The following is a 27,983-nucleotide window of genomic DNA, read 5'->3' on the forward strand; positions in this document are numbered from 1 at the left end:
TTTATTGGGGACTTCTTTACCTAGGGCTAACCTATGCCTGTTCAGAGGTCCCAAGCTGCTTATACACTATCTCTTAAGAAGAGGCCTTCGAGTACATGAGGACCCCTAACTATTTAGAGATTTTGGGCGCCGTTTAGAATATTTTTTCTTATCACAACTGCCGGATTTGTCATGTCTCGTCTTTTTTTGATTGACAAAGGAATGTGGGCCACAGCCGTCATTGATTAATTTCTCTCGTAATGTTTCCTGATATTCCTTGTCCCCTACACGTTTAATGTCTAAGTGGTTTCTTACTCTGTAACTGCCAACCCTTAATTGATATGTCTCCTTTGTCCATTCCTCTGCTTAAGTGTTTCCTCTTCATCATCCTTTGCATCTCATTTTCTCTGCTTCCTCTCATGTTCAATCGCTTTACTTTCTCATGGCCGCTTTCTCCCTTTCTATTATCTTATTCCCTCTTTTTGTGCACCACTCACTGGGAAACCTACTTCTCTCTCATTCTCACTTTCATTCTCAATGTAGTTTTATCCTCCTTTCTGCAGCTTACCCATTCTTGTTTTTCCTATTACAGGGCAGTATAGTACTGCAGCAAAGACTCTGCAGACTGCCATTGCTGTTATAAAAGAATCTCGTGTAGCAAATGATGCACGTTGCCGTGTTCTGCTTTCATCATTGAAGGACTGCCTGCGTGGGATTGAGGCCAAATCAGGCACATCTTCCAGGTATGTTGACTCCATTGTTGTCTGCTCTATATTTGACAATAGGTATGTTCTTAATAGTCTCCCCTGGCTGATTGCACCCTCCTGGAGCAGGACAAAATGCTCTAACCACTTTTTTAGTTCCATGGCTTAGGAAAAAGTATTCCAAAGATTAGGAACTTTTCAACTTGTTGGCCTGGTGATGGTTGGCTGGTGTGATCATGGATTTAGTTACACAGCAGCGAACTAGAACTAGTTTCACCATCCCCGTATTATTGCCTTTTTTGTGTAGACCATTTCGTTTGTGACCCATCCTGAATTTAGGCATCACTGTCAGAATAACTTGTCAGAGCTTCTTGTCGCACATTATTTGTGGTCTCTTAAGAAAGGATCCTTTTGTTCAGGGTCTCTGTAGAAAGTATTTAGATTCGGAGGCTCTGGGATGGATGCTATTGGATATAGAATAGAGTTATACCAAAGAGTTAGTACTTGGTTCACAGGGTCTGGAAGGTAGAGGATCATAGATTTCGGAGTGTCATGGATGGAAGTGTTTTGGTGTCTAGATCTCTAGCATACCGGATCCTAGCTTCAATGGCCTTTAGTTATAAGAGAGAGGTTCCTGGATTCATGGGCAAGAGGTTCTTGATTCACTTTTGTGGGATGGTTGTCTATGTGGTATTGTAGGAAAGAGTTCCCAACTAATGGCTCTTGGGTGAGCGTGAATCTGGGGCTTGGGAGGAGAGAATAGTAGGTCAGATTCAGCATCTGTGGTGATTTTGGGCCTAGTGTTTAAGGGCTCTGAAGTGTTTAGAATGTCTGCAGGAATTTCAAGAGCGTAGGTGCAGTAACTATGTCTCCAGAGAGCATTCTGATTCATATTTCTTGGGGATAGAGTATTCTATTTTTAGAGCTCTGGGTATAGAGGGGGTGAATACATGATATACAGGGGTGGGATCAAATGCCATGGAATCAGACTGAGGAGAAAAGACATTTGATGCAGGGGCACTGAAGGTCAAATGGCCTGAATTGAGATGCTGTTGGGGATGGAGGGTTTGGGGTGGTACGCAAAAAGCCTTGAGTTATGGAATGTGGGAGTTAAAGGACCTAAGTTCAGAGGCTTTGTGGGTCAGAGGGCCTGGTTTCTTGGTCTCTGGAGGATCATGAATCAAGTACATTCTGCCCCCAGAGTGAATTCCACCCATGGAGCTGTGAGAATAGGATCCTGGTTTCTGAGTCCAGAGAGGATGTTGTATCTAGGGCTAGTGTACTCTAGTTTAGAGTCTGTTCACTAATGGGCCTTGTATTTATGGGTTATGTAGATTGACGGCCATGGATTCTCTGGTCAAAAAAAGAGGATCCCCATTTAAGAGGTTCTACATTATTGACTCTGGTCCCTTCTCTCGCCCTGCACCCCCAAATATTATAACCTGTTTCCTTACATTGAACTGAAAACATTGCTCTTTTTTTTTCATTTAGAAAAAGGCACAAGTCACGAGATCGATCTTCCAGCCGATCACGGGAGAGCAGTGGCAGGAGGCACCGGGAAGGGGTGCACACTGATGACCGACCAGAAGACTATTATGAGAGACATCGAGAGAGGGACCGGCATCGCTGAGAAACGTAAGGACTGTAAGACTGTCTTGTGACATCCCAAGTCTACAGTGCTCATTGTCATTCATGTTCTCTTCCAGGGGATACTCATCAAAGTCATAAGCACAGAATAGTCCCGCCCACGTGCGGGATCCTGGAGCAATAGCCAATAATATGCATATATCTACACATATATATATACATAAATACCTATATATATATATAGGTATGCATATACATATACAGCCTGAAAAACACCATATTAGGCCCCAAAACTGCCATTATTGCATGTAAAATTTTTACATTTGACCAAATAAAGACATATAAGTCACCATATATGATATATGTAAAGAAGAAAACTGCCCTGAGTTCTTTGAAACACACAACCTTTATTTTCAAAGTTAAAAACAGGCAGGATCATAGAGGCAGGTTTAGCCTAGACAGGCTGCATAGCAAACAATTGGAAAATTGGCACCGTGCCTTTAAGACCTCCAGGAACCCCCAGGCTCCCATCATGTACCACAGGTGACAGGTCATTTCTTTTTTCCGGCTCCTTCTGTGAGGATCCTGGAGCATTGAGCTCGCCAGTTAGTGATATTTTATCACTTTTTTCTGGTAGAAAGATAATTTTTTAGACTTCACTTGACGTCTTTAGTCTCTGACTAATTCAACAATTTTTTCTGACTTTTGCCTATTTTTTCCAGTCAAAATGCCGGCCTTATTCAATAAGTGCCCGGCCTGTGGTAAAAAGATGGCCAAGTCAGACCCTCATTCGGTCTGTATTGCTTGTTTGCCTTCATCCCACAAGCCAGACCAATGTTATCACTGCAGCAAGTTTTCCAAGAGAACCCTTAGAGAGAGGGAGAAGATCAAGCTGCATTCCTTACAAGAGCGCGCAAAGGAAACCGTGAGTGGGCGAGAAGAGCATCATTCAAGAAAGCCCTCTTCTCATCCTAGAGAGCGCAAAGAAAGAGGTGAAAAAAGAAGGCATCAGTCTCCTCCGTCGAGGGACAGATCATCATCCAAGGTACTTCTGTGCTCAGTCAGCATCGAAATCGCCGTCGAGACGTCAGTCGTCGTCGAAACATCCTTCGCCGTCGAGACATCCTTCGCCGTCGAGACAAGGTGAGAAGAGACAGGGGATGAGGTCGTGATCCATGCGTAGGCGGTCCAAGTCTGGCTCTCCTACGACGTCAAGAGGTCGGGACTCGACGTCGAAGTTCACCGCCAAGAGGCTCTGGACCGAGCCGAACTCCAAGGGCTTCGACGTCGAAAAGACAGTCATTCGACGTGGAGACACATGCCATCGACTTCGTCGCCGAAAAGCTCGACGTCAAAGAGATCGCCGTCGAGGAGATAGACGTCCAGATCGGAGAAAAGGCCTTCTGGGTCTAGGAAGTCGAGATCCAGGTCGACGTCGAGGAGGTCGACGTCGATGAGGTCGATGTCGAGGAGATCTCAATAGGCTTCTCGTCCAGCGAAGAGACCTAGGGCGACATCGAAGGACCGATCGACGCGTGACGCCGAGTTGGTGACTTCAGGGAGTGCTTCTTCCTCCCCAGGGCTTCAGATCGTGCAAGTATCTCCAGAGCCCTCACCAGTACCGTCTCCAGCCCGGCCAACCAATATCTTGCCAAGATGGCTAGGAGATATTAGAGAATGGAAGATCCGCAGAATTAATCTACCACAGTCTTCTTCAAAATCAAGGTCACCTTTGATCCAGTCAATGCATTCTTCGGGGAGACACGAGTGTATCACGCCGAGAAGGTACCCATCGGTGAGGAGACGATCATCACGCTCTCCTAGGAGTAGAGCATCACGCCATCGATCTCCTAGAAGACGAAGCTGTAGTTTTTCCACCAGGGTTGTCGGATGCCAAGACAGACTATTATCCGACTGTTTCCTCCTCTCCTCCAAGCAGAATATCACCCATCGATGATATTCTAACCTTTAATGAGGTCCTCTGCCGTGGGGCTGCTAAACTCCACATTGAAATGCCGTTCTCTACCACCAAGACATCAGTGATATTCGAAACCCTGCACCAAAAGTCTTCCTCCAGACCTTTGCTTCCTCTAGTGCCTGGATTGCTGGAGCCTGCTGTAAAGAAGTTTCTCACTCCAGCATCGGTGGGGGCTGCACCATCTAGGATAACAAATAAATATAAGGCTCCTGATAATGATCCCTTGTTTCTGAGGGCTGACCCTCCACTGGACTCTGTTATTGTGTCGGCGGCACGAAAGAATCAGACAGGGGCAGCATCGTCTGTGCCCCCAGATAAAGACCGTAAGGCCATGGACTCTGTAGGAAAGAGAATGTGCACTACATCGGCTTCCTACATGAAAGTAGCCAGCGCCTCGGCCTTGCTGGGTCAATATGATCGCTCATTATGGGACTTCCTTTCACGCTTCACGGAGAAGCTCCCAAAAGAGGACAAACAAGACTTCCTTGAAATCCTGCATGAAGGTAGCCTAGTAGCCAATCAAGTGATCAGTGCAGCAGCTGATGCTTCAGATCTAGCTGCTCATGGCTATTCTCATGGGATTTGTGCTCGACGCTCAGCTTGGCTGAGACTGACGGGGCTGAAACCTGAAGCACAGCATCGGATTCTTAATCTTCCTTGCAGTGGATCATCACTCTTCTGATCTCATGCCGATGATTAAATGTCTCGAATGAAAACAGAGCTTAATACAGTTTAAAGCTGTGGGTCTCGAAGAGGAAGGACTTCAGGCGACGGTACCATCCTTACGACCGACGACAAAACCAACAGAGGGTTCAAACCCCTCAATGGTCCTCGCAACAAAATCAAGGAAGGTCACAATTCTCCCAGCGTCGTCCTGGTAGAGGAAGAGGTGGCAATTCAAGACAGTCCACCCCTGCTGCCAAGCAACAGCAACAAAAGCAGTGAGTGCTTGCTTCCCTTATCTCCGTTACCCACTCCGGTGGGGGGAAGTGTACGTTTTTACCTGGAAGAGTGGACAAAAATCAAACTAGACAAGTGGGTGCTGAATATTGTGAAAAATGGGTATACCAACAAATTCAAGTCCCCTCCACCTTCCATTCCTCCTCCTAAAGAACGCCATTGAGGAGGTCCCTTGGCACCAACATCGACAAGGTATCTACTCCCGATACTTTTTGGTCCCAAAGAAAGGTCCAAACAGGAGTTTTGCAGCGTGAATCTTTCTGGATTCACTATGCTGTGCATTATTCCGCGGTCTTGTGGTTGGGTCCGGATTCGTAGTCTTTTCTTTGTTTTTTTTTTTTTTTGTAGCCCAGGTGGGCAGCTGGCCAGCTTCTGGGAATAATCCAAATTCCTTGACCCACACCAAGCTGGATTTCGCCCAGCTCACTCCATGGAAACAGTGATCCTAGCAGTACTGGACTCCCTACAAGAAAAGGCTGACGGAGGTACTCCCCAGTCCCTTGTGCTGTTAGACCTCTCGACCGCCTTTGACACAGTCAACCTTGGTATATTGGTCGACCGTGTCAGAGGCTGGCATTCAGGGCCCTGCCCTTAGCTGTATCAACACCTTCCTGAATGACCGCTCCCAGGCAGTCCGGTGCGGCCAGTTTATGGCCCCTAAATTAAAAACTACGTGTGGGGTCCCACAGGGCTCGTCGCTCTCCCTGCACCTGTTTAACCTTTACCTTCTCCCACTGATTAGATCTCTGAAGGAAAGGAAAGTGGTCACCTTCAATTATGCCGACGACCTTCAATTACTGTTCACAATTGACAACTCTCCCCAGTCTATATCTGAGTTTTAGTCTACCATGCACTACATTCAGCATGGACCACAACCACCTAAAATTAAATCCAGTCAAGACAGGCTTAGTCCTGACGGGTGGCAGTCGCAATCTGTTGAGCCCACACTACTGGACAAACGATTTAGGACCCCTCCCCCATCCCAATTCCTTCCTCTTCAGTAAAAAGCTTAGGGGTCCCTATAAACAATGACCTCTCCTTAAAAGCCCTTGTTGGCTCTGTGATCTCTACCTGCTTCTCACAGCTGCATACAATTAGGAAGATAAGCAGGCTACTCACCCAAGCCGCTCTGATCCAGGTTGTGATAGCCATGGTCTTATGACTAGACTACACCAACGCAATCTATCTTGGTATGCCACTTGGCCTTACAAAACTGCTATTGCTGGCGCAGAACCAAGCGGCAAGACTGATTCACAAACAGCCCAGATGGCAACATGCCTCCCCTCTCTTAAGGAAGCTGCACTGGCTTCCTATTTCCCAATGCTGCGCTTTCAAAATCGGCTGCCTGGTGTTTAAATCCCTTAATGGCCGGTGCCCCAAATTCATAATCGCCTCATCTCACGCTACACCCCCTCACGCAACCTTCGCTCGGCTCATCTTTTACTTCTGACTGTTCCGACTTTCAAGCTGAAGCGCCAACGGGGCTGTAGGTTTGCGATTCTGGCACTAGATTGTGGAATTCCTTCTCCCTGCAAATCGGGTCAAGCACTGATCTTTTGAGACTCAGGAAATCCCTAAAAACGTGGCTGTTCACCCAAGCCTATGAATAACTGCTCCGGTTCGGCACCTCCTATTATTAGTGCCAAGAAACCAACTGGTATACGAGCGCGTTACAAAACCATTTTAACATAACATAACCGATCCAGAAAAGGTTCCCCAGCGATCCGGAGTCCAAGTCCAGCATTGGCTAACCCCTCCTGGACTCCACAACAACTCCTGCAGTTTGAAGCCAAAGGCTCCCCCTGACTGTGACCGGCTCCGGTAAGAGAAATCCAACATCAAAGGACACCCCTGCACCCAAAGGCGCTGGGCGTTGAGGAGGTTGACCGATGGTGTCCCTACAACCTACAGCATCCCAACTTACCTCTACAGTTTGTCGAATGCAGTCTGTTTCCCAAACTCAATTTCTCTTTTCAATTGCATTGGGTGCCAGACACTAGGACATAGGACCTGGGCTGGCTGGCTGAATCTGCCCCATCCTTAACTCCGATAACCACTATGTACAATAGTTTCTGGGACGCTGGCAGGATGGAATGTCCTTTCATAGAGCAATTTCCAAAAACCCAGCACAAGGACACCACGTTGTTGTTCAGCATGCACACCTGAGGTCCAATGACTACTGCACTCAGCATTCAAGTTATACATAAGTAAACCAATAAATACACAGATTAGATTTAGAGTATAGTTGAAACGAAAATGCCTTTATTCAGAACTCATTAGCTGATATTTGGAGAAAAGGGGCTGAATTTCTAAAATATATTTAAAGATTGGAATGATGTTTTACAAATGTTACTACATTGGTGCCAGAGGCATTGCAGCTATGGCTGGTATGTATTACCCATGTAGTGGCATTCCATATTGACCAAGCTTTTCATACATTTCTGCATTCAACCATGCCTTATGCACTAACATGATTGGTGGTAGTAATCTTGCATATAGTGACCACTAGTTTAATATTGTTTCATTTGATCACCATTACAACATTAACATTAGTAGCTCTCAATGAGTTTCATTGACTGTAAGTAGCTTTTATTTCAGAAAAGGTTGTCGATCCCTGTATTAAATGCTGAGTCCTGTACCACTGACTATAAAGTACTGCTGCAACTGGCAGTTAACGGCTTATCATAAAGTAAGAGGGTAATAGCTAGTCTCACAACTGCAACCAACAAAAATGTAGGGGACCCTCAGGGCGCTTGCCTGATTTTTTTGCATTCTATGGGAAAACCTGACATGTCTATTGAGAGTTGTATAAGGGCTAGATGGCGCAGAGTAAACAAAGCCTTTCAGGAGACTTTCATGGGAACATGGAATAATAGACGTGCAAGAGAAATATGTTTATTTCTGGGATTGACGGTGAATGTGCAGCTTTACTGAAGACTATAGCAAATTATTCTGACCCCAGTTGGCAATCCATTAGAAATTTGCAGGCACTCCTCAAATCCCTCCCTGTCAATTACCACCTATACTATTTTTTTTTTTAAGGATTTTCCAGATAGGTCACTTTTCTAGATGGGTTGTAAAAGGTTGGTACTGGAAAAAACGAATTTAAGATGGAAAGAAAGCAATTACCCTATCTAATCCAAATGCAATACCTCTTGGGGTAGTTTACTAAACATTTGGGAACAGATACATTTATTTTAAATGTTAAATAACCACAAGTCGTTTACTGTCCTGCTTCATAAATAACTCACTCAAGTGGATCATAAAGAAAATAGTAACATTTTCCCAAATCTCCTGTTCATTGGAAGGCAAAGAAAATTAAAAAGCTGTATGAGCTGCTCACACCTAACCTGGGACAAATTAAAGCTGTTAACATTACCCAGTGCCCACTTACTTCACATTGCTCAGTGCTCTCAAAACCCCTATGTTCGAGGCATGTGGGCTGCTAAATTCATATCTATAGCATAGATCGCCGCCTAGTGTTGGGTCCGGATGATTGCACATTGTTGTCCTGGAAGAGGCTTCGAAGTATCACGAGATAGGTGGCTCCTCCCCTGGACTACAGTGCGCATGGGCATCGACTCCATCCCCAGATTGTTTTTTTCCGCCATTGGGTTCGGATGTGATTTCGACGTCTCCTGTTCGGAATCGTGATCAAACTTTTTCAAGGCCAAAAGGCCTTCTTTGCACCGTCGGTATTGTTCGCGTTCGGTCCCGTATATCTTCCAGCTCGTGGAGTCGGATATCCGGGGGGTCGTGTGACTCTTCGGTGATCGGGGCCTAGTCGACGCAGCAAGACTTCGCCGGCATGGAACGGGGTCCGTTCAAGAAATGTCCCGTGTGTGGTTCCAAGTACCCACACATTTTTCGTCCATCCTGTGTGCAACAAGTGCCTGTCGCCGGACCACGACGAGGCCAACTGTATGGCCTGTTCAAGATTTAGATCGAAGAAGACGATCAAGCTTCGGCGCGTGGCGCGCCTTGAGGCCCAGCGATCGGCTCCGGCACCGGTGGACATCTTTGACAACCCCGAAGCAGACGAGCAAGTGCATCACCTGCAGATTTCCCCTACACCGGTGGAGGTCGAGTCCGACTACGGAGCGGACGTCCACAGTCCAGACATTGAGGAAATTGTCGAAGGTAGGGGACAACGAAGAAGCATATGGGGCCATGGAAGATAGCTCGGAGGATGAGCTATGCCCCGTTCGTACTCTTACAAAGGCTCAGGTCACGGGAACGCCACGCGGCCTTACCCAAGACCTTACACCTCAATCCACGGCCCCGCCTTCCGGCCCGGCTACGGAGACCTCCGCGGAGCCGCCATTACTGAAATCGAAACTGAAACCCTCGGTATCGACGAAAACAAAGATGGCCGACACGCCATCGAAATCAAAGTCTGCTCCACCATCGACGCCGTCGTCTTCGGGGGCCTCCAAGCCGATGAAAGCTGTCGACCAGGCAAAGGTGCCGAAGGTGGTCAAGGAGCAAAGCTCGAAGAAGGCCGTCGAGCCGGTGTCAACCAAGGCGGACAAGCCGACATCCAAGAAGGCTGTCGAGCCTACATCGGGACAGTCTGTCGCGCCGACGACCAAGGGGCCCGTACAGGCAAAGTCAGTGAAGGGCGCAGAGCCACGGTCTGGGGTCGTGACTCCTAAAGGAAAACCTGTCGATCCGAAGCCGTTGGCATCGACGTCTGCGCCCGTGGACAGTGATCGAAGCGCACCGGTCAAGGGTGCTCCTGCGCCTCGGCCAGACAAACACAAGTCATCCACACTCGGGTCTTTTCCTGGGGCGGACCAAGGACATCGGTCGGGTCGACGAAACCGTCCGCTTCCTTTACGAAGCAGGTCTCGGACTCCCTCAAGCGCCTTAAGGACAAGGCTTTGGCATCGGAACCGATGACTCCTTCCGCACCGAAGCCGGCGGACCCACCGAAACCCACCTCGGCGCCGATCCACTACACGTTGCCGCCTAAGGTGGCGCCGAAGGCCTTTGCACCGCGGTCGGTGCCCAAGGACACTGTGTCGAAGTCCACTCACCCGGCTGGGACTTTGGGTCATCGACACCCTTTAGTTGAACGGTCGGAGCATTTCATCGATGCCAACACCGGGAAACTCACGCTATACAAGAGGAAAATAACTTCACAGCCTTTAGAGTCGTTTACTATTCCTCTAAAACGAAAGAAGCCTGCACCAGAAACACCAGTTTTGCAGCGTGAATCTTTCTGGATTCACTATGCTGTGCATTATTCCGCGGTCTTGTGGTTGGGTCCGGATTCGTAGCTTTGCTTTTTTTTTTTTTTTTTTCGTAGCCCAGGTGGGCGTCGGCGTCACACCCCCTTGGGTGTATTTCCGGTGACGTCGGCATGCTTCCTGCGGAAGCTCCCACTCTTGCGCGCCATCTTCAGATTCTTTTTTTCCGCGGTCGGGTCTGGATCGTTCCCGTTTGGGCTCCAGACATTTTTGGAGAAAGAAGAAAGAAAATACAGAAAAGACGAAGAGAAGTCATCTGAAGACTCCAGGGGACTTCATCGACGAACAGTCAGCAAGGAGAAAGCGTTTTTTCATCGAGATCCTCGACGACCGTCGACGAACACGTGACCAGGGAGGCCCTGGACGCTCGATGATGGACAACACGCCGTTCAAGTTCTGCCGTAACTGCCACCACAAGTACGCGCAGAAGGACCAGCACCCGGTATGCAACCTTTGCCTACCGGTGAACCACGAAAGCGGAGACTGCAACGCCTGTTCCGCCTTCGCCCCGAAGACCCTTCGTGTGAGAGAGAGGCAGAGGGTAGCACACGCCACCCTGCAGGGGAAGGCCCCGACTCCGTCCCTCTACGAGCTGGGGATGTCCTCCGAGGAAGAAGACCACGCTGCCGCCGAAGACGACAGCTACACGGTCGTAGAGACCGATTACACGAAGACTTCTGACAAGGTAGGAGACTCTTCGGCCCCCAAGAACCCGAGAGACTCTGAGTCTAGAAAAATCAAGGGCAAGACCCCGAAAGCGCCGACGCCAAAAAAGGCGGCGTCCGCGACTACTCCCAGGCCCAGCGGATCCTCCGAGAAGGAGTCCCCGGCGCCGAGAGCTGCTGATCAGCAGAAAACGTCGAAAATCGTCCCCGAAAAGGATCGATCGACGCAGAGGGAGAAAGACCCAAAACTGACGACGACGACCAGAGACCCAAAATCCGGGTCGACGTCGAAAACTTCGACACCGAAAGGCCCGGCGCCGAGCCATCCGCCGAAAAGAACGGCCGACCCATTCGACGCGGAACACGCCGCCGAGAGGGAGAAGAAGCGAAGGCGCCTCGAGGCCGAAATGGAGAACATCATGCAGCGGAAGAAAGATTTCGATGCAAAGATGAAAGCCTTCACGATCCCTCACAAGACCAAGCCACCGGTGGTGGAGGCGGTCGAGGAGGAAGAAGAGATCGCCAAAGTCGCTGAGGAACAAGACCAGGACGTCGAGGTGGTCGACGACCAGGAGGAGTACGAGAATCCCTACGATAGTTACAACTATGGGGAGGAAGAGGAAAGCAGGACGGACACAGAGTCGGCACCCTCTGACCTACAGGAGGTAGATTACATAGATGTCGACACCGACAGCCCGGAGGAGGTGGTCGACACTTACCCCTCGAGGCCCTCGCCGCCGGACGACATCGGGCCTACAACTCGGTGATACAATCTGCCGCAGCAGCTTTCAAGCTCGACGAAGAGAAGCAGAAAGCAGACTTCCTTCTAGAGACATTGCTCCCAACACAAACGAGGAGCCAGTTCCTTCCAATGCTCGAAAGCGTCTTGGCTCAGGGGAAGGAAGCATTCAGGGAACCCGTAACATGCAAGGCAGTAACTCCCAGAACTGAGAAGAAGTACAAACATTCCACAAAGGACCCGGCCTACATTCAGGGCACGGTCTCCGCAGACTCCATTATCACGGCCACAGCAAGGAGGAGGGCGAACGTACCCACTACCTCGTGTCCGCCACCGGATAAGGAAAGCAAAAGGATGGATCTGGTGGGCAGAAGGATCGAACGGAATGCCGCAACCCACTGGCGCATGGCTAATTCCAACGCCCTGATAAACAGGCACATGTACCAGATCATGGAAGGGATGGGGCAGTTGGTGAAGGACCTGCCCCAGGATGCCAGGCAGAAGGCCGAAAAGCTGGTTGAAGAAGGAAAAAACGCGGCAAATTCTTGCCTTAAGACGGCCCTGGATGGGGCAGACACCGCCAGCAGGCTCATGATGATGGGTGTCACGGAAAGGAGGCACGCCTGGCTCAGGATCTCAGGTTTCAAACCAGAGGTGCAACACAGCATCCTGAACACACCGTTCAACGGCAACACGCTTTTCGGAACAACAGTTGATGAAACGCTCAGTCAACTGAAAAAAGATAACGAAACAGCAAGATCCATGGGAGCATTGCAGTTCAGAGGGAACAAGAGGGGCACCCCGTCACGGAGGCCCGGCGGGAGAGGCGGAAACCAGCCAGGTACATCACACCAGGCTTTCCAGCAAACGCACCAGGCAGACTCGCAGGCTCAGCATGGTCCGCAGAAGCAGTCCTGGCAGTACCAACAAAGAGGCCAGTCCTTTCGAGGGAGAAATGGACGGGGACAAAATAGAAGAGGGGGGGCAGCAGCCCGCCTCTAAGTGACTTCAAAAAACTACGTGTGCCCGCCCACAGAAAAGATCCCAAGGGGCAGCACGTACAGAGGGGTCAGGACAAAATAGACACCTACGACCACATAACACCAGTGGGAGGAATATTAAGATTTTACCTCCAGAAATGGATAGAAATCACATCAGACAAATGGATCCTCAACATTATCCAATTCGGATACTGCATAGAGTTGGAGGGGATGCCAACAAGCAGAAAACCAAAAAGAAAAACACTAGCAAGCAAGCAGCTACAGTGTCTTCAGGAGGAGGCAAAGGAACTCCTGCGGAAGCAGGCCATAGAACGGGTACCCTTCAAGGAAAGAAACACAGGAATATACTCAACGTACTTCCTGGTACCAAAGGTAGACGAGACAATGAGACTCATTCTGGACTTACGGTTCCTGAACAAATTCATAAGAACGCAAAAATTCAAAATGACCTCCCTGCAAGAGGTGCTCCCACAATTGCAGACCGGGGACTTCATGGTCACAATAGACCTCAAAGACGCCTACCTGCACATCCCAATTAACAGAAAGCACAAACACATGCTCAGGTTCACCATTGGAGAAAGCCACTACCAGTTCACGACACTGGCCTTCGGACTAAAATCAGCACCAAGAGTTTTCACAAAGTGCCTCGCAGCAGTCGCAGCGCACCTACGAAGGCAAGGAATACACGTATACCCTTACCTGGACGACTGGCTGGTGAAAGCAAACTCATACCAGAAATGCAAGCAGCACGCACATACAGTGACGAGCACGCTCATAAGCCTGGGGTTCTCAATCCATTGGAAGAAATCATCAATGGAGCCGGAACAAGTCAAGATCTTCCTGGGAGCACAGATCAACACCTTATGGGGCAAGGTGTTCCCCAGCGAGAAGAGGGCGAGGGCGCTGGTGAAGGAAACTCGCCTCTACCGGAAGGGACAAGCTCGGACAGTGAGGACTGCGAGCAAGATCATGGGCATGATGGCATCATGCATCCACCTGGTACCAAATGTACGACTCCACATGAGACCCGTTCAAGAATGGCTACAGGAGCAATGGTCACAAGCTACAGGCAGTTGGGAGGATCTAGTGGTTGTAACGCACGCAGTGCAGAAGGAGATGGCATGGTGGACCATGGAGAACATAACAAGGGGAAAGCCTCTAATGCCCCCAACGCCAACAGTGACCATCACCACAGACGCATCCCTGAAGGGATGGGGCGCTCACATGGAGGAGCTCAAGGTGAGGGGACTGTGGACGCCAACAGATGCGGCAAAGCACATCAATTACCTAGAATTGAAGACAATCTTCCTTGCACTGAAAGCCTTTCAAACAAGACTGTACAAACACAAGGTGTTGATACAAACAGACAACACCACTGCGATGTTCTACATCAACAAGCAGGGAGGCACACAGTCAGCCCCGCTTTCAACGCTGGCGCAGGAGATATGGAGATGGGCCATCCCTCTCAAGATAGACCTGCTAGCCATACACCTACCAGGGAAGGACAACATACAAGCCGATTGGCTCAGCAGGCAGACATCGGCATCCCACGAGTGGGAGCTCAGTGCTCAGGAGACAAGGTGCCTGTTCGACAGATGGGGGACACCATCGGTGGACCTGTTTGCCACACGCCAGAATGCAAAATGCCAAAACTTCGCATCCAGGCAGCCCGAGGAGGGGTCACTGGGGAATGCCCTATGGATAGATTGGTCAAGGACATTTGCTTACGCCTTTCCCCCGATACCACTGATGCACAGAGTGCTGAGCAAGTGCAGAGCGAGCAACATGACACTGATACTGGTCGCACCACAGTGGGCGAGGCAGACATGGTACTCTCCGATCATGGAGATGACAGTGTGCACCCCACAGATTCAGCAGGAGGAAAGACCTACTCTCCATGCAGAACGGAGAGGTACTACATCCAGAGCCAGAGAGCATGAGCCTAGTGGCGTGGCTCCTGAGGACATAGAGTTCGCACATTTGAGACTGCCAGAAAGCACCCTGAAGGTCCTTCGGGAGGCACGAAGGCCCAGCACTCGGAAGTGCTATGTTGCGAAATGGAAAAGATTCACAATATGGTGCAGACAAGAAAGACTTCACAATAAAATGAAGAGGGACTCCACAGTGCTAAGGTACCTGACGCACTTGCTGGAGAAGAACCTTAGCTCATCCTCTTTAAGAGTTCACTTGGCAGCGATAGTCGCCTACACAAGGGGAGAAACGTGCAGGAATTTCTTCACATCACAGGTGGTGAAGAGATTCCTAGAAGGAGCGAAAAGGATCGCACCACCCAAGCGGGTGCCGCCACCTACATGGAACTTGAACACAGTCCTAACGGAACTCATGAAAGAGCCCTTTGAACCACTTCACAAGGCCTCCCTAAAGATGCTAACTATGAAAACCGCCTTCCTGGTTGCAATAACGTCCTTACGCAGAGTAAGCGAGCTTCAAGCGCTGACGCTACAAGAACCCTACATACAAATACACAATGATAGAGTTGTAATGAGGACTGACCCACACTTCATGCCGAAGGTGGTATCCAAATTTCACATGAACCAGTCTATACAGATACTGAGTTTTTTTCCAACAACTAGCGCAGAGCGAGCTCTGCACACCCTGGACGCCAGAAGGGCAGTCATGCACTACATTGAAAGGACGAAGGGACACAGGAAAACAAAACAGTTCTTTGTGTCATTCGCAAACAGCTTCATGGGGAAAGCAGTAACCAAAAAGACCATTGCACGATGGATCGCACAGACAATTCAACTCTGCCACAAGCGTGCAGGACAAGAGCTGGCAGAGGGGACACGTGCCCACTCCACTAGGAAGAAGGGCGCTACAATAGCCTTCCTGGCTAACACACCCATAGAGGACATATGCCTGGCGGCAACATGGGCTTCAGTGCACACGTTCACGAAGCACTACTGTGTGAATATACAAATGAACAAGGAAGCTCCAGTTGGACAGAAGGTGCTACAGCACATATTCAACACCCAACGCTCATCTTCCACCCAGCCGCCACAGAGATGAGAAACCGCTACAAAATCTATGCACAGCATAGTGAATCCAGAAAGATTCACGCTGCAAAACGAATAGTTTTCTTACCTGTCGGTGTAGTTTTGCAGCTTGAAGATCTTTCTGGATTCACTAGCGAACCCACCCACCTCCGCCAGAAAGATGAGGCTGGAGAGAGAAGAGGTGGTTAACAAAAAAAGAAAGGATTTTTAAAAGTACAAAGCGGTAAAATATCAACTAAATAGAACATTGCCATTACTTTGGAAACTAAAGAAACACTGAAAAAAAAAACCGAAGATGGCGCCCAAGAGTGGGAGCTTCCGCAGGAAGCATGCCGACGTCACCGGAAATACACCCAAGGGGGTGTGACGCCGACGCCCACCTGGGCTACGAAAAAAAAAAAAGAAAGAAAAGACTACGAATCCGGACCCAACCACAAGACCGCGGAATAATGCACAGCATAGTGAATCCAGAAAGATCTTCAAGCTGCAAAACTACACCGACAGGTAAGAAAACTATTCGTTCTGGTTGAGCAGATTCTTCCACAGCCCAGGAGGAGTGCAACACCTTCACCCACATACTCTTATGGGGATGATGGGGAGCAGGATGAGGAGTACAATTTTCCTGCACATACAGAGCCTGATGAGCAGCAGGACTCATGGATGGACACAGGTGATCAAGGGGACCAGCAGACTGTCCAAGATCCTCAGGTTTATAACGTCAAGCCGTCTCCCACTGAAGATTCTGCGGCATTTAATGCCTTAATTGAAAGGGCAGCTACAAACCATAAATTGGAAATGCATGCTGACCCCGTGGAGGTGGACTTCCTTTTTGACATTTTCTCTACTGCTGAAAAAACTGTCAAGACTCTCCCGATGTTGAAAGGGGTCCTTAAGCATGCGGCAGACATTTTCAAGGAACCCACGAGATCAAGGGTTGTCAACCCACGGATTGAGAAGAAATACAGACCAGCACCTGGCGACCCGACCTACATAAGGGGCCAGTTGCCTTTGGACTCTTTGGTGGTCTCTAATGCCCGCAAGAGGGCAAACTCCCAAACCACGGGTGAAGCTCCTCCCCCAGACAAAGAGTCAAAAGTGCTGGAGGCATCTGGGAAGAGGGTAGCAGCTCAGGCGGCCAACATCTGGCGCATCTCAAACACGCAGGCTCTGTTGGCCAGATACGATAGGGCACACTATGACACCCTAGAGCAGCTGTTACAACACCTTCCAGACCAGTTTAAAGAGGGAGCTGAAATGCTTATCCAGGAGGGGAAGCTCATCTCCAACGCTGCTATAAAGTGTGCGCTAGATGTTGCGGACACAGCAGCGAGAGCGAACAACACTAGTGTGATGTTGAGGCGTCCGGCATGGCTCCGCATCTCGGGATTCAAGCCAGAGATACAGACTACTATCCTCAACCAGCCCGTTAATCCAGACAGGTTATTTGGTCCAGAGGTGGACACCACCCTGGAGAAGATCAAGAAAGATACCGAGACTGCCAAGTCCATGGGAGCTCTCCAGTCACAACAATTTAGAGGGAACACTTTTCCTCGCTCAGGCAATCGAGGTGTTAACAGAGGGCACATGTCGCAGCAGACGCCATTCAATAAAAGTGGTGCGCAATCCTCCTACAGCAAGCAGGGCAGAGGTGGATACAGAGGAAACAGTGCCAAGGGTAGAGGCAGAGGCAACAACAGTTCCCGTTCCTCTGCCGCCAACAAACAGTGACTCCCTGTCACTGCCCCCGACCATCCAACACCTGTCGGGGGGGGAGACTCCAACAGTTCCTGCCAGTCTGGAAGTCCATCACCACAGACAGGTGGGTCAGGAAACTTATCCAGTTCGGCTATTGTTTGGAGCTGACATCCACTCCACCACACATACCCCCAAAACACCGTCCTATGTCAACAGAGCACTTGCACTTATTGCAGCAGGAGGTTCTGGTGATGCTGCAAAAAGGCGCAATAGAGCTCGTGCCAGTGGAGGAAGAAGGCACAGGGGTTTATTCCCTGTACTTCTTAATCCCAAAGAAGGACGGCTCACTCAGACCGATTCTAGACCTACGCCCCTTGAACCAGTTCATTCTTTCAGAACACTTCCACATGTTGACACTGCAGCAGGTTCTTCCCTTGTTACAACTGGGAGACTTCCTCGCAACCTTGGACCTCAAAGATGCTTACTTTCACATACCACTCCACCCATCCCACAGAAAGTACCTCCGGTTCACCATCCAAAACCGGCATTACCAGTTCAAGGTACTCCCCTTCGGAGTGACCACTGCTCCCAGAGTGTTCACGAAATGTCTGGCGACAGTGGCGGCCCACCTCCGGAGACAGAGTATACATGTCTACCCTTATCTGGACGACTGGCTCGTTCAGGCAAAGTCAGCCCAGCAGTGCGCCGCAGATATGTCCCACACCATTCACCTCCTTCACAGTCTAGGATTTTCACTGAACTACCCGAAGTCGCACCTTCAGCCAGCCCATGTGCGGCAGTATTTGGGCGCGACGATCAATACTCTGGCTGCCATAGCTCAGCCAAACCCAGCGAGGATCGACAACATCCAGTCGCTGATCCAAAAGTTCAGATCGCAACACTCACTCCCAGCGAGAGTGTTCATGCAGTTGATAGGCATGATGGCCACCTGCATCTTCATAGTCCCGCACGCCAGGTTGCATATGCGTCCGCTCCAAGAAAGCTTAGCGCATCAGTGGACACAGGCTCAAGGACAGTTGAACGACTTAGTGTTGGTGACGGGTCGGGCATACAGCTCTCTGCATTGGTGGAATTCACACAACCTTTGCAAGGGCCGACCGTTCCAAGAGCCTGTGCCACAGATTACACTAACAACGGACGCATCTCTCCAGGGATGGGGGGGGCTCATGTGCTCCACTACACAGTGCAAGGACTATGGACGACGCAACAAAAGAAGATGCACATCAACTACTTAGAACTGATGGCAATCTTCATGGCTCTCAAGTCCTTCAAAGTACATCTGTGCAACAAAGTCGTGTTGATCCGGACAGACAACATGACAGCCATGTACTACATTCAAAAGCAGGGAGGTACGCACTCTCCACAGTTGTCTCATCTGGCTCAGAGCATGTGGAAGTGGGCCATTCAGAGGAACATCTTCCTCATGGCGGAACACCTCCCGGGCACGGACAATCAGATGGCGGATCTGCTCAGCAGGTACAGCCACCAGATGCACGAGTGGGAGTTACATCCATCAGTACTCCGCCCGTACTTCCAGCAGTGGGGTTATCCAGAGATAGACCTGTTTGCCACGGAGGTAAACGCAAAATGCCAAAGCTTTGCCGCCAGGTTCCCTCACCCACTATCGCAGGGCAATGCGATATGGATGAACTGGTCAGGCAGATTTGCGTACGCTTTTCCCCCAGCGCCTCTCATTCCGCTGGTGGCGAGAAAGCTAAAGCAACACTCGCTGACGCTCATCCTAGTTGCTCCAACGTGGGCGCGACAACCATGGTACACCACGTTCCTCGAACTCTCCGTGGTACCGCATCAAAGACTGCACCTCACACCCCGGCTCTTAACGCAGAACCGTGGCGACATTCAGCATCCAGATCCGCAGCAGCTCAATCTGGCGATCTGGCTCCTGAGGTCTTAAAGTTTGGCTACCTTGATTTGCCCCCTGAATGCATGGACATCATCCGGGAGGCAAAAAAGCCCACTACCAGAGCTTGCTATGCAGCGAAATGGAAGCGGTTTGTCATCTACTGTACAGAGCACGCTATCAACCCGCTCGATGTATCCATTCCTAATATCATCTGCTATTTGTTGCATCTTTACAAATGCAATCTAGCATACGCTTCCATTCGGATACTTATCCGCCATAGCGGCTTATCTCCAAAACAGGCAGCATCTCTGTCTTCAGGGTGCCTGCCATTAAAGCATTCCTGGAAGGGCTGAAGCGGGTCATCCCTCCCAGGACCCCGCCAGCTCCTGTGTGGAACCTCAATGTGCTACTCACCAGATTGATGGGTCCCCCGTTTCAACCTCTGCATTCATGTGAGATTCAGTTCCTCACATGGAAGGTGGCTTTTCTCATTGCCATTACGTCTCTAAGACGTGTTAGTGAGCTACAGGCGCTCACAATTCAAGAGCCATTTATACAAATTCATTCAAACAGGGTGGTGCTGCGCACTAACCCCAAATTTCTCCCTAAGGTTGTGTCGCAGTTTCATGTCAATCAAACCATCGAACTGCCCGCATTCTTTCCCAACCCAGAAACGGTAGCAGAAAGGATGCTCCATACGCTTGATGTCAAAAGAGCGCTTATGTACTATATTGACAGAACACAACCTTTTAGAAAGACACAGCAACTCTTTGTTGCCTTCGCAGCCCAGCATAAAGGCAACCCCATTTCCAAAGCAGGAATAGCCAGGTGGATCGTTAAGTGTATTCAGATTTGCTATCAGAAGGCTAAGCGCACTTTAACGGTCCCCCCAGAGCACACTCCACACGCAAGTTGGGGGCTTCCATGGCATTCCTAGGTAACATTCCTTTGGAAGACATTTGTAGGGCAGCCACATGGTCTACACCACATACGTTTACCAAACATTACTGTGTAGATGTGCATTCCAAACAGCAGGCAGCTGTAGGACAGGCTGTTCTTAAAACACTTTTTCAGACTTCTGCAGCTGGCACTGGCGGCCGCCGTTAATGGAGGGACTGCTATGTATTCTATGCTATAGATATGAATTTAGCAGCCCACATGCCTCGAACTGAATATGCTACTTACCAGTATGCATCTGTTCTTGGCATGTAGGGCTGCTAACATTCATATCGCCCGCCCTCCTCCCCGGCGCCCGTAGCGGCTGCAGACTTTTCTTGCATTTAATCTCTAGCATGGCCATCACTTACACTGTTAAACTCCATCTTTGCCACAATGGCTAAAAACAATCTGGGGATGGAGTCGATGCCCATGCGCACTGTAGTCCAGGGGAGGAGCCACCTATCTCGTGATACTTCGAAGACTCTTCCAGGACAACAATGTGCAATCATCCGGACCCAACACTAGGCGGCGATCTATGCTATAGATATGAATGTTAGCAGCCCTACATGCCAAGAACAGATGCATACTGGTAAGTAGCATATTCATGCCTTCTTATTGCACGCAACCCGGTGCCAGGTGCTCTTGCTCACCTCATTTAACCACCCACCCCCAAATCTTGTCTGTGCAGGCCCGTAGATATTTATATGCAACATTTGATCTGTGCACATGGTTGCTTCTAAGCATGTCTGTTCTTCAGGGTACTTTTATATTTCTATATTGCCTACCTTTGTACATGCACTATACAAAAGCTAAACCTGCTGTCTTGGTCAGTTATTGTTTCTTTGTTATGACTGCCTAAATGGTGTGAGTTTTAGGTTTTTGATGTAGTGCTGGAGGACTAGATTTATGGCATGGCCATATCTAAAATCTAGTGAATAACTAGCTGAGGAAAATCTGTTGATAAATTTACGATGATTGATTCACTGACTCATATTCTGCCGTCCCACGTTGGTTGACACACATTGTATAGTGTATGTATAAATTACCTAAAAATGTGTATTTTATTGAATGAGCTAGATTTGTGTGATTGGATTGATGGATTATTTCTTCTTTTTCAGGGGTTCATGTGAATAAACTTTTTTATGGACTTACATTTTGTCATTGTGAACAAGACTGAAGGACAGATGGGTCCTGGCTGCCATCTTCATGCTGTGTGTGAGCATCCACGTTGTTCAGAGAGAGCATTCCTTCCCCATCCTCTGGACGAAAACCATCCCTTCCAGCTGATGGCTTGCAGTTCTTTACCTCTATTCACAAATATACGAACAAAGGGGCATCTTGCGTTGACAGTTAATGGCTGTTTCACTCAGTCTCTAACTCTCTTTGGACATTTTCTATATCTTGAGCTGACAAAATATGATCTCTCACCATGAAATTCATAACGATACATAATCTTACCCTTTAACATGAAGCATTTTTTCTCTGTACCAAAATGACTGATGCTTCTTTTCCTTTTATCCCTTTTAAGATTTGTCTGTTGAGGCCTCATCCAATGAGAAGGGATGAGTGAGGTAGCTTTCCTTCTTACCACAAAGATTAAGGCTTCTTTTCAAATAGAGAGAGGACGATTTATTTCATCTGAACCAGAGTTCATTACTTTCTACTGAGAGTAGCATGGCCCCTCTTCTTTAAGGAACTATGCTTATCGGTCAGTAGGACGAACAATGTCTTGTTCCTCTGTCAAGAGGAACAATGACTTAATCTTCACCACAAGAGCAACAAGACCCCCTGATCAGCAGAAAGGTTTCACTTCCTGTAGCCTGGTCCAAGGAGGCCTTTTCCTTTATATTTTTCAGAGGTGCCTCAATTTATAATTTGCTCAGAGTAGTTTTTATTCGCTAATTGAACCTTTATTTCAAATGTCTTGCCTTTAGAGCACAAGGCAATGTTAGATAAATTTTCTTATCCTTTAATTTTGGCCTGGTTCCCATATTCATTTTCTTTCTTCTCACCCAAGCTCCTCTCTGATACTTTCCAAGTTTGTCTTTCTCATTGCAGATCAAGTGCATATGATGATCCCTATGTTTTTATTTTTGATGATAAGCAGGTAATGTCAGAATGCTACAAAAGCCCTTCCCTGGATGGGTCGTGTTTTTTTACTTACCAGCACAATTTTTAGTTACTCCAAAATAGTTCAGTAACAAAGAAAATGCCCTGCATTGCAGCTGACCTCAAGACCTTGATTTGTGTTGTGTCTTCGTAGGTTAAAGAAATTGTGTAATAAACTTGATGATGTTGTAAATCTTTTACATTGCTTTTTTATGTTGTATTCAGTTTTACATTTGGTTGTGTGTGGTAAATAAATGAGTAGCTGGGTATGTGCAACAAATGTCGCCAATGTCATTTGAAGTAATTTGTTAATTCTTTGTCTTTGGCAGTGAGATGGATGATTCTGTACGAGTGGGGGGCATGATGGTCAACACCCTTTGTGATTTAGGTGCTTATAATCTCTGCAGCAAGTACTTGAACAATATACCAGACCTCAGCAAGCAAGTAAGACTGAGGTTCTCCAGCCCGGGATCTTTCATAGATTAAAATGCTTGAATCATACCCCGTAGTTGAGGTGGTAGTCCCTTTGGTAGTATAAAATCATAGAGCTGCAAGGTACTAACCAATTTCACTTTAGTAGTCCACTGACCTAAATGAAACCTACCCTGAAACCCATTCACTGAGGTGAGGGCCCTGAGCCTCCCGCCTCCCAGAGGTCAACTCACGCATGTCATTTAGAAAGTGAGTCTCGGACTTTTGCCCTCTTTTCAAACAGATAAGTGTATAATTTATTTCCAAAATCTGTTTTTTAAGGCTTTATTTTGGGTGCGTGTAAGAAGCTAGCTCTTTATATAGTGGATCTAAACAAGGTACACTGTGTAACGAGTCCAGGCACCCCTATTTGGTTTACAGAGGCAAAAATGATAACGCTAAATGCTCTCTTGTGGTAGTGTGGGCGAGCAGTTTAAGCTATCCAAGGGTTGTGCTAATCATTCATTTGTACTCACAGAGGCAATACATGAGGCACACGAAAGAATAAATCCAAGACCAGTTTAGAAAAATAACTAGTACTTTTGCAGCGTGAATCTTTCTGGATTCACTATGCTGTGCATTATTCCGCGGTCTTGTGGTTGGGTCCGGATTCGTAGTCTTTTCTTTGTTTTTTTTTTTTTTTTTTCTCTTTGCCCAGGTGGGCGTCGGCGTCACACCCCCTTTGGGTGTATTTCCGGTGACGTCGGCATGCTTCCTGCGGAAGCTCCCACTCTTGGGCGCCATCTTCAGATTCTTTTTTTCCGCGGTCGGGTCTGGATCGTTCCCGTTTGGGCTCCAGACATTTTTGGAGAAAGAAGAAAGAAAATACAGAAAAGACGAGGAGAAGTCATCTGAAGACTCCAGGGGACTTCACCGACGAAAGACAAGCAAAGATAAGGCGTTTTCCATCCAGATCTTCGACGAACGTCGACGAACACGCGACCAGAGGCCCTGGACGCTCGAGGATGGACAACACGCCGTTCAAGTTCTGCCGGAACTGCCACCACAAGTACGCGCAGAAAGACCAGCACCCGGTATGCAACCTTTGCCTACCGGTGGACCACGAAAGCGGAGACTGCAACGCCTGTTCCGCCTTCACCCCGAAGACCCTTCGTGTGAGAGAGAGGCAGAGGGTAGCACACGCCACCCTGCAGGGGAAGGCCCCGACCCCGTCGCTCTACGAGCTGGGGATGTCCTCCGAGGAAGAAGACAACGCTGCCGCCGAAGACGACTGCTACACGGTCGTAGAGACCGATTACACGAAGACTTCTGACAAGGTAGGAGACTCTTCGGCCCCCAAGAACCCGAGAGACTCTGAGTCTCGAAAAATCGAGGGCAAGACCCCGAAAGCGCCGACGCCAAAAAAGGCGGCGTCCGCGACTACTCCCAGGCCCAGCGGATCCTCAGAGAAGGAGTCCCCGGCGCCGAGAGCTGCTGATCAGCAGAAGACGTCGAAAATCGTCCCCGAAAAGGATCGATCGACGAGGGAGAAAGACCCGAAACTGTCGACGACGACCAGAGACCCGATATCCGGTTCGACGTCGAAAACTTCGACTCCGAGAGGCACGGCGACGAGCCATCCGTCGAAGAGACCGGCGGAACCATCCGACGCGGAACACGCGGCCGAGATGGAAAAGAAAAGAAGGCGCCTCGAGGCAGAAATGGAGAACTTCATGCAGCGGAAAAAAGATTTCGACGCAAGGATGAAGGCCTTCACGATCCCTCAGAAGACCAAGCCACCAGTGCTGGAGGCGGTCGAGGAGGAAGAAGAGGAGGTCGCCGAAGTCACCGAGCAAGACGAGGTGTTCGACGACCAGGAGGAGTACGAGAATCCCCACGAGAGCTACAGCTATGGGGAGGAAGATGAGGGCAGGACAGACACAGAGTCGGCGCCCTATGACCTTCAGGATGTGGATTACATCGATGTCGAGACCGACAGCCCGGAGGAGGTGGTCGACACCTACCCCTCGAGGCCCTCGCCGCCGGACGACATCGGGGCCTACAACGCGGTGATACAATCTGCCGCAGCAGCTTTCAAGCTCAAGCTCGACGAAGAGAAGCAGAAAGCAGACTTTCTTCTGGAAACATTGCTCCCAACACAAACGAGGAGCCAGTTCCTCCCGATGCTCGAGAGCGTCTTGGCTCAGGGGAAGGAAGCTTTCAGGGAGCCCGCAACATGCAAGGCAGTGACTCCCAGAACTGAGAAGAAGTACAAGCATGCCGCAAAGGACCCGGCCTACATTCAGGGCACGGTCTCCGCAGACTCCATTATCACGGCCACAGCAAGGAGGAGGGCTAACGTACCCACTACCTCGGGCCCGCCACCGGATAAAGAGAGCAAAAGGATGGATCTGGTGGGCAGAAGGATCGAACGGAATGCCGCGACCCACTGGCGCATGGCTAATTCCAACGCCCTGGTGAACAGACACATGTACCAAATCATGGAGGGACTGGGACAGTTGGTGAAGGACTTGCCCCAGGATGCCAAGCAGAAAGCCGAAAAGCTAATTGAAGAGGGGAAGAATGCTGCAAATTCTTGCCTTAAGACGGCTCTGGATGGGGCAGACACGGCCAGCAGGCTCATGATGATGGGCGTCACGGAAAGGAGACACGCCTGGCTCAGGATATCCGGTTTCAAACCGGAGGTGCAACACAGCATCCTGAACACCCCGTTCAACGGCAGTACGCTTTTCGGACAAACAGTTGATGAGCAACTCAGCCAACTTAAGAAGGATAACGAAACAGCAAGATCCATGGGAGCATTGCAGTTCAGAGGGAACAAGAGGGGCACCCCGTCACGGAGGCCCGGCGGAAGAGGCGGAAACCAGCCAGGTACTTCACACCAGGCTTTCCAGCAAACGCACCAGGCAGACTCGCAGGGTCAGCAGGGCCATCAGAAACAGCCCTGGCAGTACCAACAAAGAGGCCAGTCCTTTCGAGGGAGAAATGGACGAGGACAAAATAGAAGAGGGGGCCAGCAGCCCACCTCCAAGTGACTTCGAAAAAACCCGTGTGCCCACCCACAAAAAAGATCCCAGGGGGCAGCACGTACAGATGGGTCAAGACAAACTAGACACCCACGACCACAGGACACCAGTGGGAGGGAGATTAAGATTCCACCTCCAGGAGTGGAGAGGAATCACATCAGACAAATGGATCCTCAACATTATCCAATTCGGATACTGCATAGAGTTGGAGGCGAGGCCAACAAGCAGAAAACCAAGAAGAAAGCCGCTAGCAAGCAAGCAGCTGCAGTGCCTTCAGGAAGAAGCAAAAGAACTCCTGCGGAAGCAGGCCATAGAAAGGGTACCCTTCAAAGAAAGAAACACAGGAGTATACTCAACATACTTCCTGGTACCAAAAGTAGACGAGACAATGAGGCCCATTCTCGATTTACGGTTCGTGAACCGATTCATAAGAACGCAAAAATTCAAAATGACCTCCCTGCAAGAGGTGCTCCCACAGTTGCAGACCGGGGACTTCATGGTCACTATAGACCTCAAAGACGCATACCTGCACATCCCAATGAACAGGAAGCACAAGCACATGCTCAGGTTCACCGTCGGAGAAAGCCACTACCAGTTCACGACACTGGCCTTCGGTCTAAAATCGGCACCAAGAGTTTTCACAAAGTGCCTCGCAGCAGTCGCGGCGCACCTAAGAAGGCAGGGGATACATGTATACCCTTACCTGGACGACTGGCTGGTGAAAGCAAACTCATACCAGAAATGCAAGCTGCACGCACATACAGTGACCAGCACGCTCATAAACCTGGGGTTCTCCATCCATTGGAAGAAATCGTCAATGGAGCCGGAACAAGTGAAGATCTTCCTGGGAGCACAGATCAACACCTTACAGGGCAAGGTGTTCCCCAGCGAGAAGAGGGCGAGGGCGCTGGTGAAGGAAACTCGCCTCTACCGGAAGGGACAAGCTCGGACAGTGAGGACGGCGAGCAAGATCATGGGGATGATGGCATCATGCATCCACCTGGTACCGAATGTACGACTCCACATGAGACCCATTCAAGAATGGCTACAGGAGCAATGGTCACAAGCTACAGGCAGTTGGGAGGATCTAGTGGTTGTAACGCACGCAGTGCAGAAGGAGATGACATGGTGGACCATGGAGAACATAGCAAGGGGAAAGCCTCTAACGCCCCCAACGCCAACAGTGACCATCACCACAGACGCATCCCTGAAGGGATGGGGCGCTCACATGGAGGAGCTCAAGGTGAGGGGACTGTGGACACCGACGGATGCCACAAAGCACATCAATTACTTAGAATTGAAGACAATCTTCCTTGCACTGAAGGCCTTTCAAACAAGACTGTACAAGCACAAGGTATTGATACAAACAGACAACACCACTGCGATGTTCTACATCAACAAGCAGGGGGGCACACAGTCCGCACCGCTTTCAACGCTGGCGCAGGAGATATGGAGATGGGCCATCCCTCTCAAGATAGACCTGCTAGCCATACACCTACCAGGGAAGGACAACATACAAGCCGACTGGCTCAGCAGGCAGACATCGGCATCCCACGAGTGGGAGCTCAATGCTCAGGAGACAAGATACCTGTTCGACAGGTGGGGGACACCATCGGTGGACCTGTTTGCCACACGCCAGAATGCAAAATGCCAAAACTTCGCATCCAGGCAGCCCGAGGAGGGGACACTGGGGAATGCCCTATGGATAGATTGGTCAAGGACATTTGCCTACGCCTTTCCCCCGATACCACTGATGCACAGAGTACTGAGCAAATGCAGAGCGAGCAACATGACACTGATACTGGTCGCACCGCAGTGGGCGAGGCAGACCTGGTACTCGCAGATCATGGAGATGACACAGTGTGCACCCCACAGATTCAGCAGGAGGAAAGACCTACTGTCCATGCAGAACGGAGAGGTACTGCATCCAGAGCCAGAGAGCATGAGCCTAGTAGCGTGGCTCCTGAGGACATAGAGTTCGCACATTTGAGACTACCAGAAAGCACCCTGAGGGT

The 27,983-nt window shown here is 49.5% G+C and overlaps 1 protein-coding gene and 1 pseudogene across 4 annotated transcripts in view; both read left to right on the forward strand.

Annotated features, from left to right (window-relative positions):
• The window catches only part of CPSF7 (cleavage and polyadenylation specific factor 7), a 162,173-nt gene extending 139,470 nt beyond the window's left edge, over window positions 1–22,703 (forward strand). For all 4 annotated transcript variants that reach the window (XM_078680623.1, XM_078680621.1, XM_078680624.1 and 1 more), the window contains exons 8-10: window positions 572–722; window positions 2,175–2,318; window positions 21,520–22,703. In XM_078680623.1, coding sequence (XP_078536749.1) covers window positions 572–722; window positions 2,175–2,313 — 290 coding nt within the window. In that variant the 3' untranslated portion in view covers window positions 2,314–2,318; window positions 21,520–22,703. The remainder of the gene's footprint in view (window positions 1–571; window positions 723–2,174; window positions 2,319–21,519) is intronic.
• Window positions 5,307–27,983, forward strand: part of LOC144823514 (uncharacterized) — a 56,905-nt pseudogene continuing 34,228 nt past the window's right edge.

This window comes from Lissotriton helveticus, chromosome 3_1, assembly GCF_964261635.1.
Source record: "Lissotriton helveticus chromosome 3_1, aLisHel1.1, whole genome shotgun sequence".
In the NCBI taxonomy this organism is placed as follows: domain Eukaryota; kingdom Metazoa; phylum Chordata; class Amphibia; order Caudata; family Salamandridae; genus Lissotriton; species Lissotriton helveticus.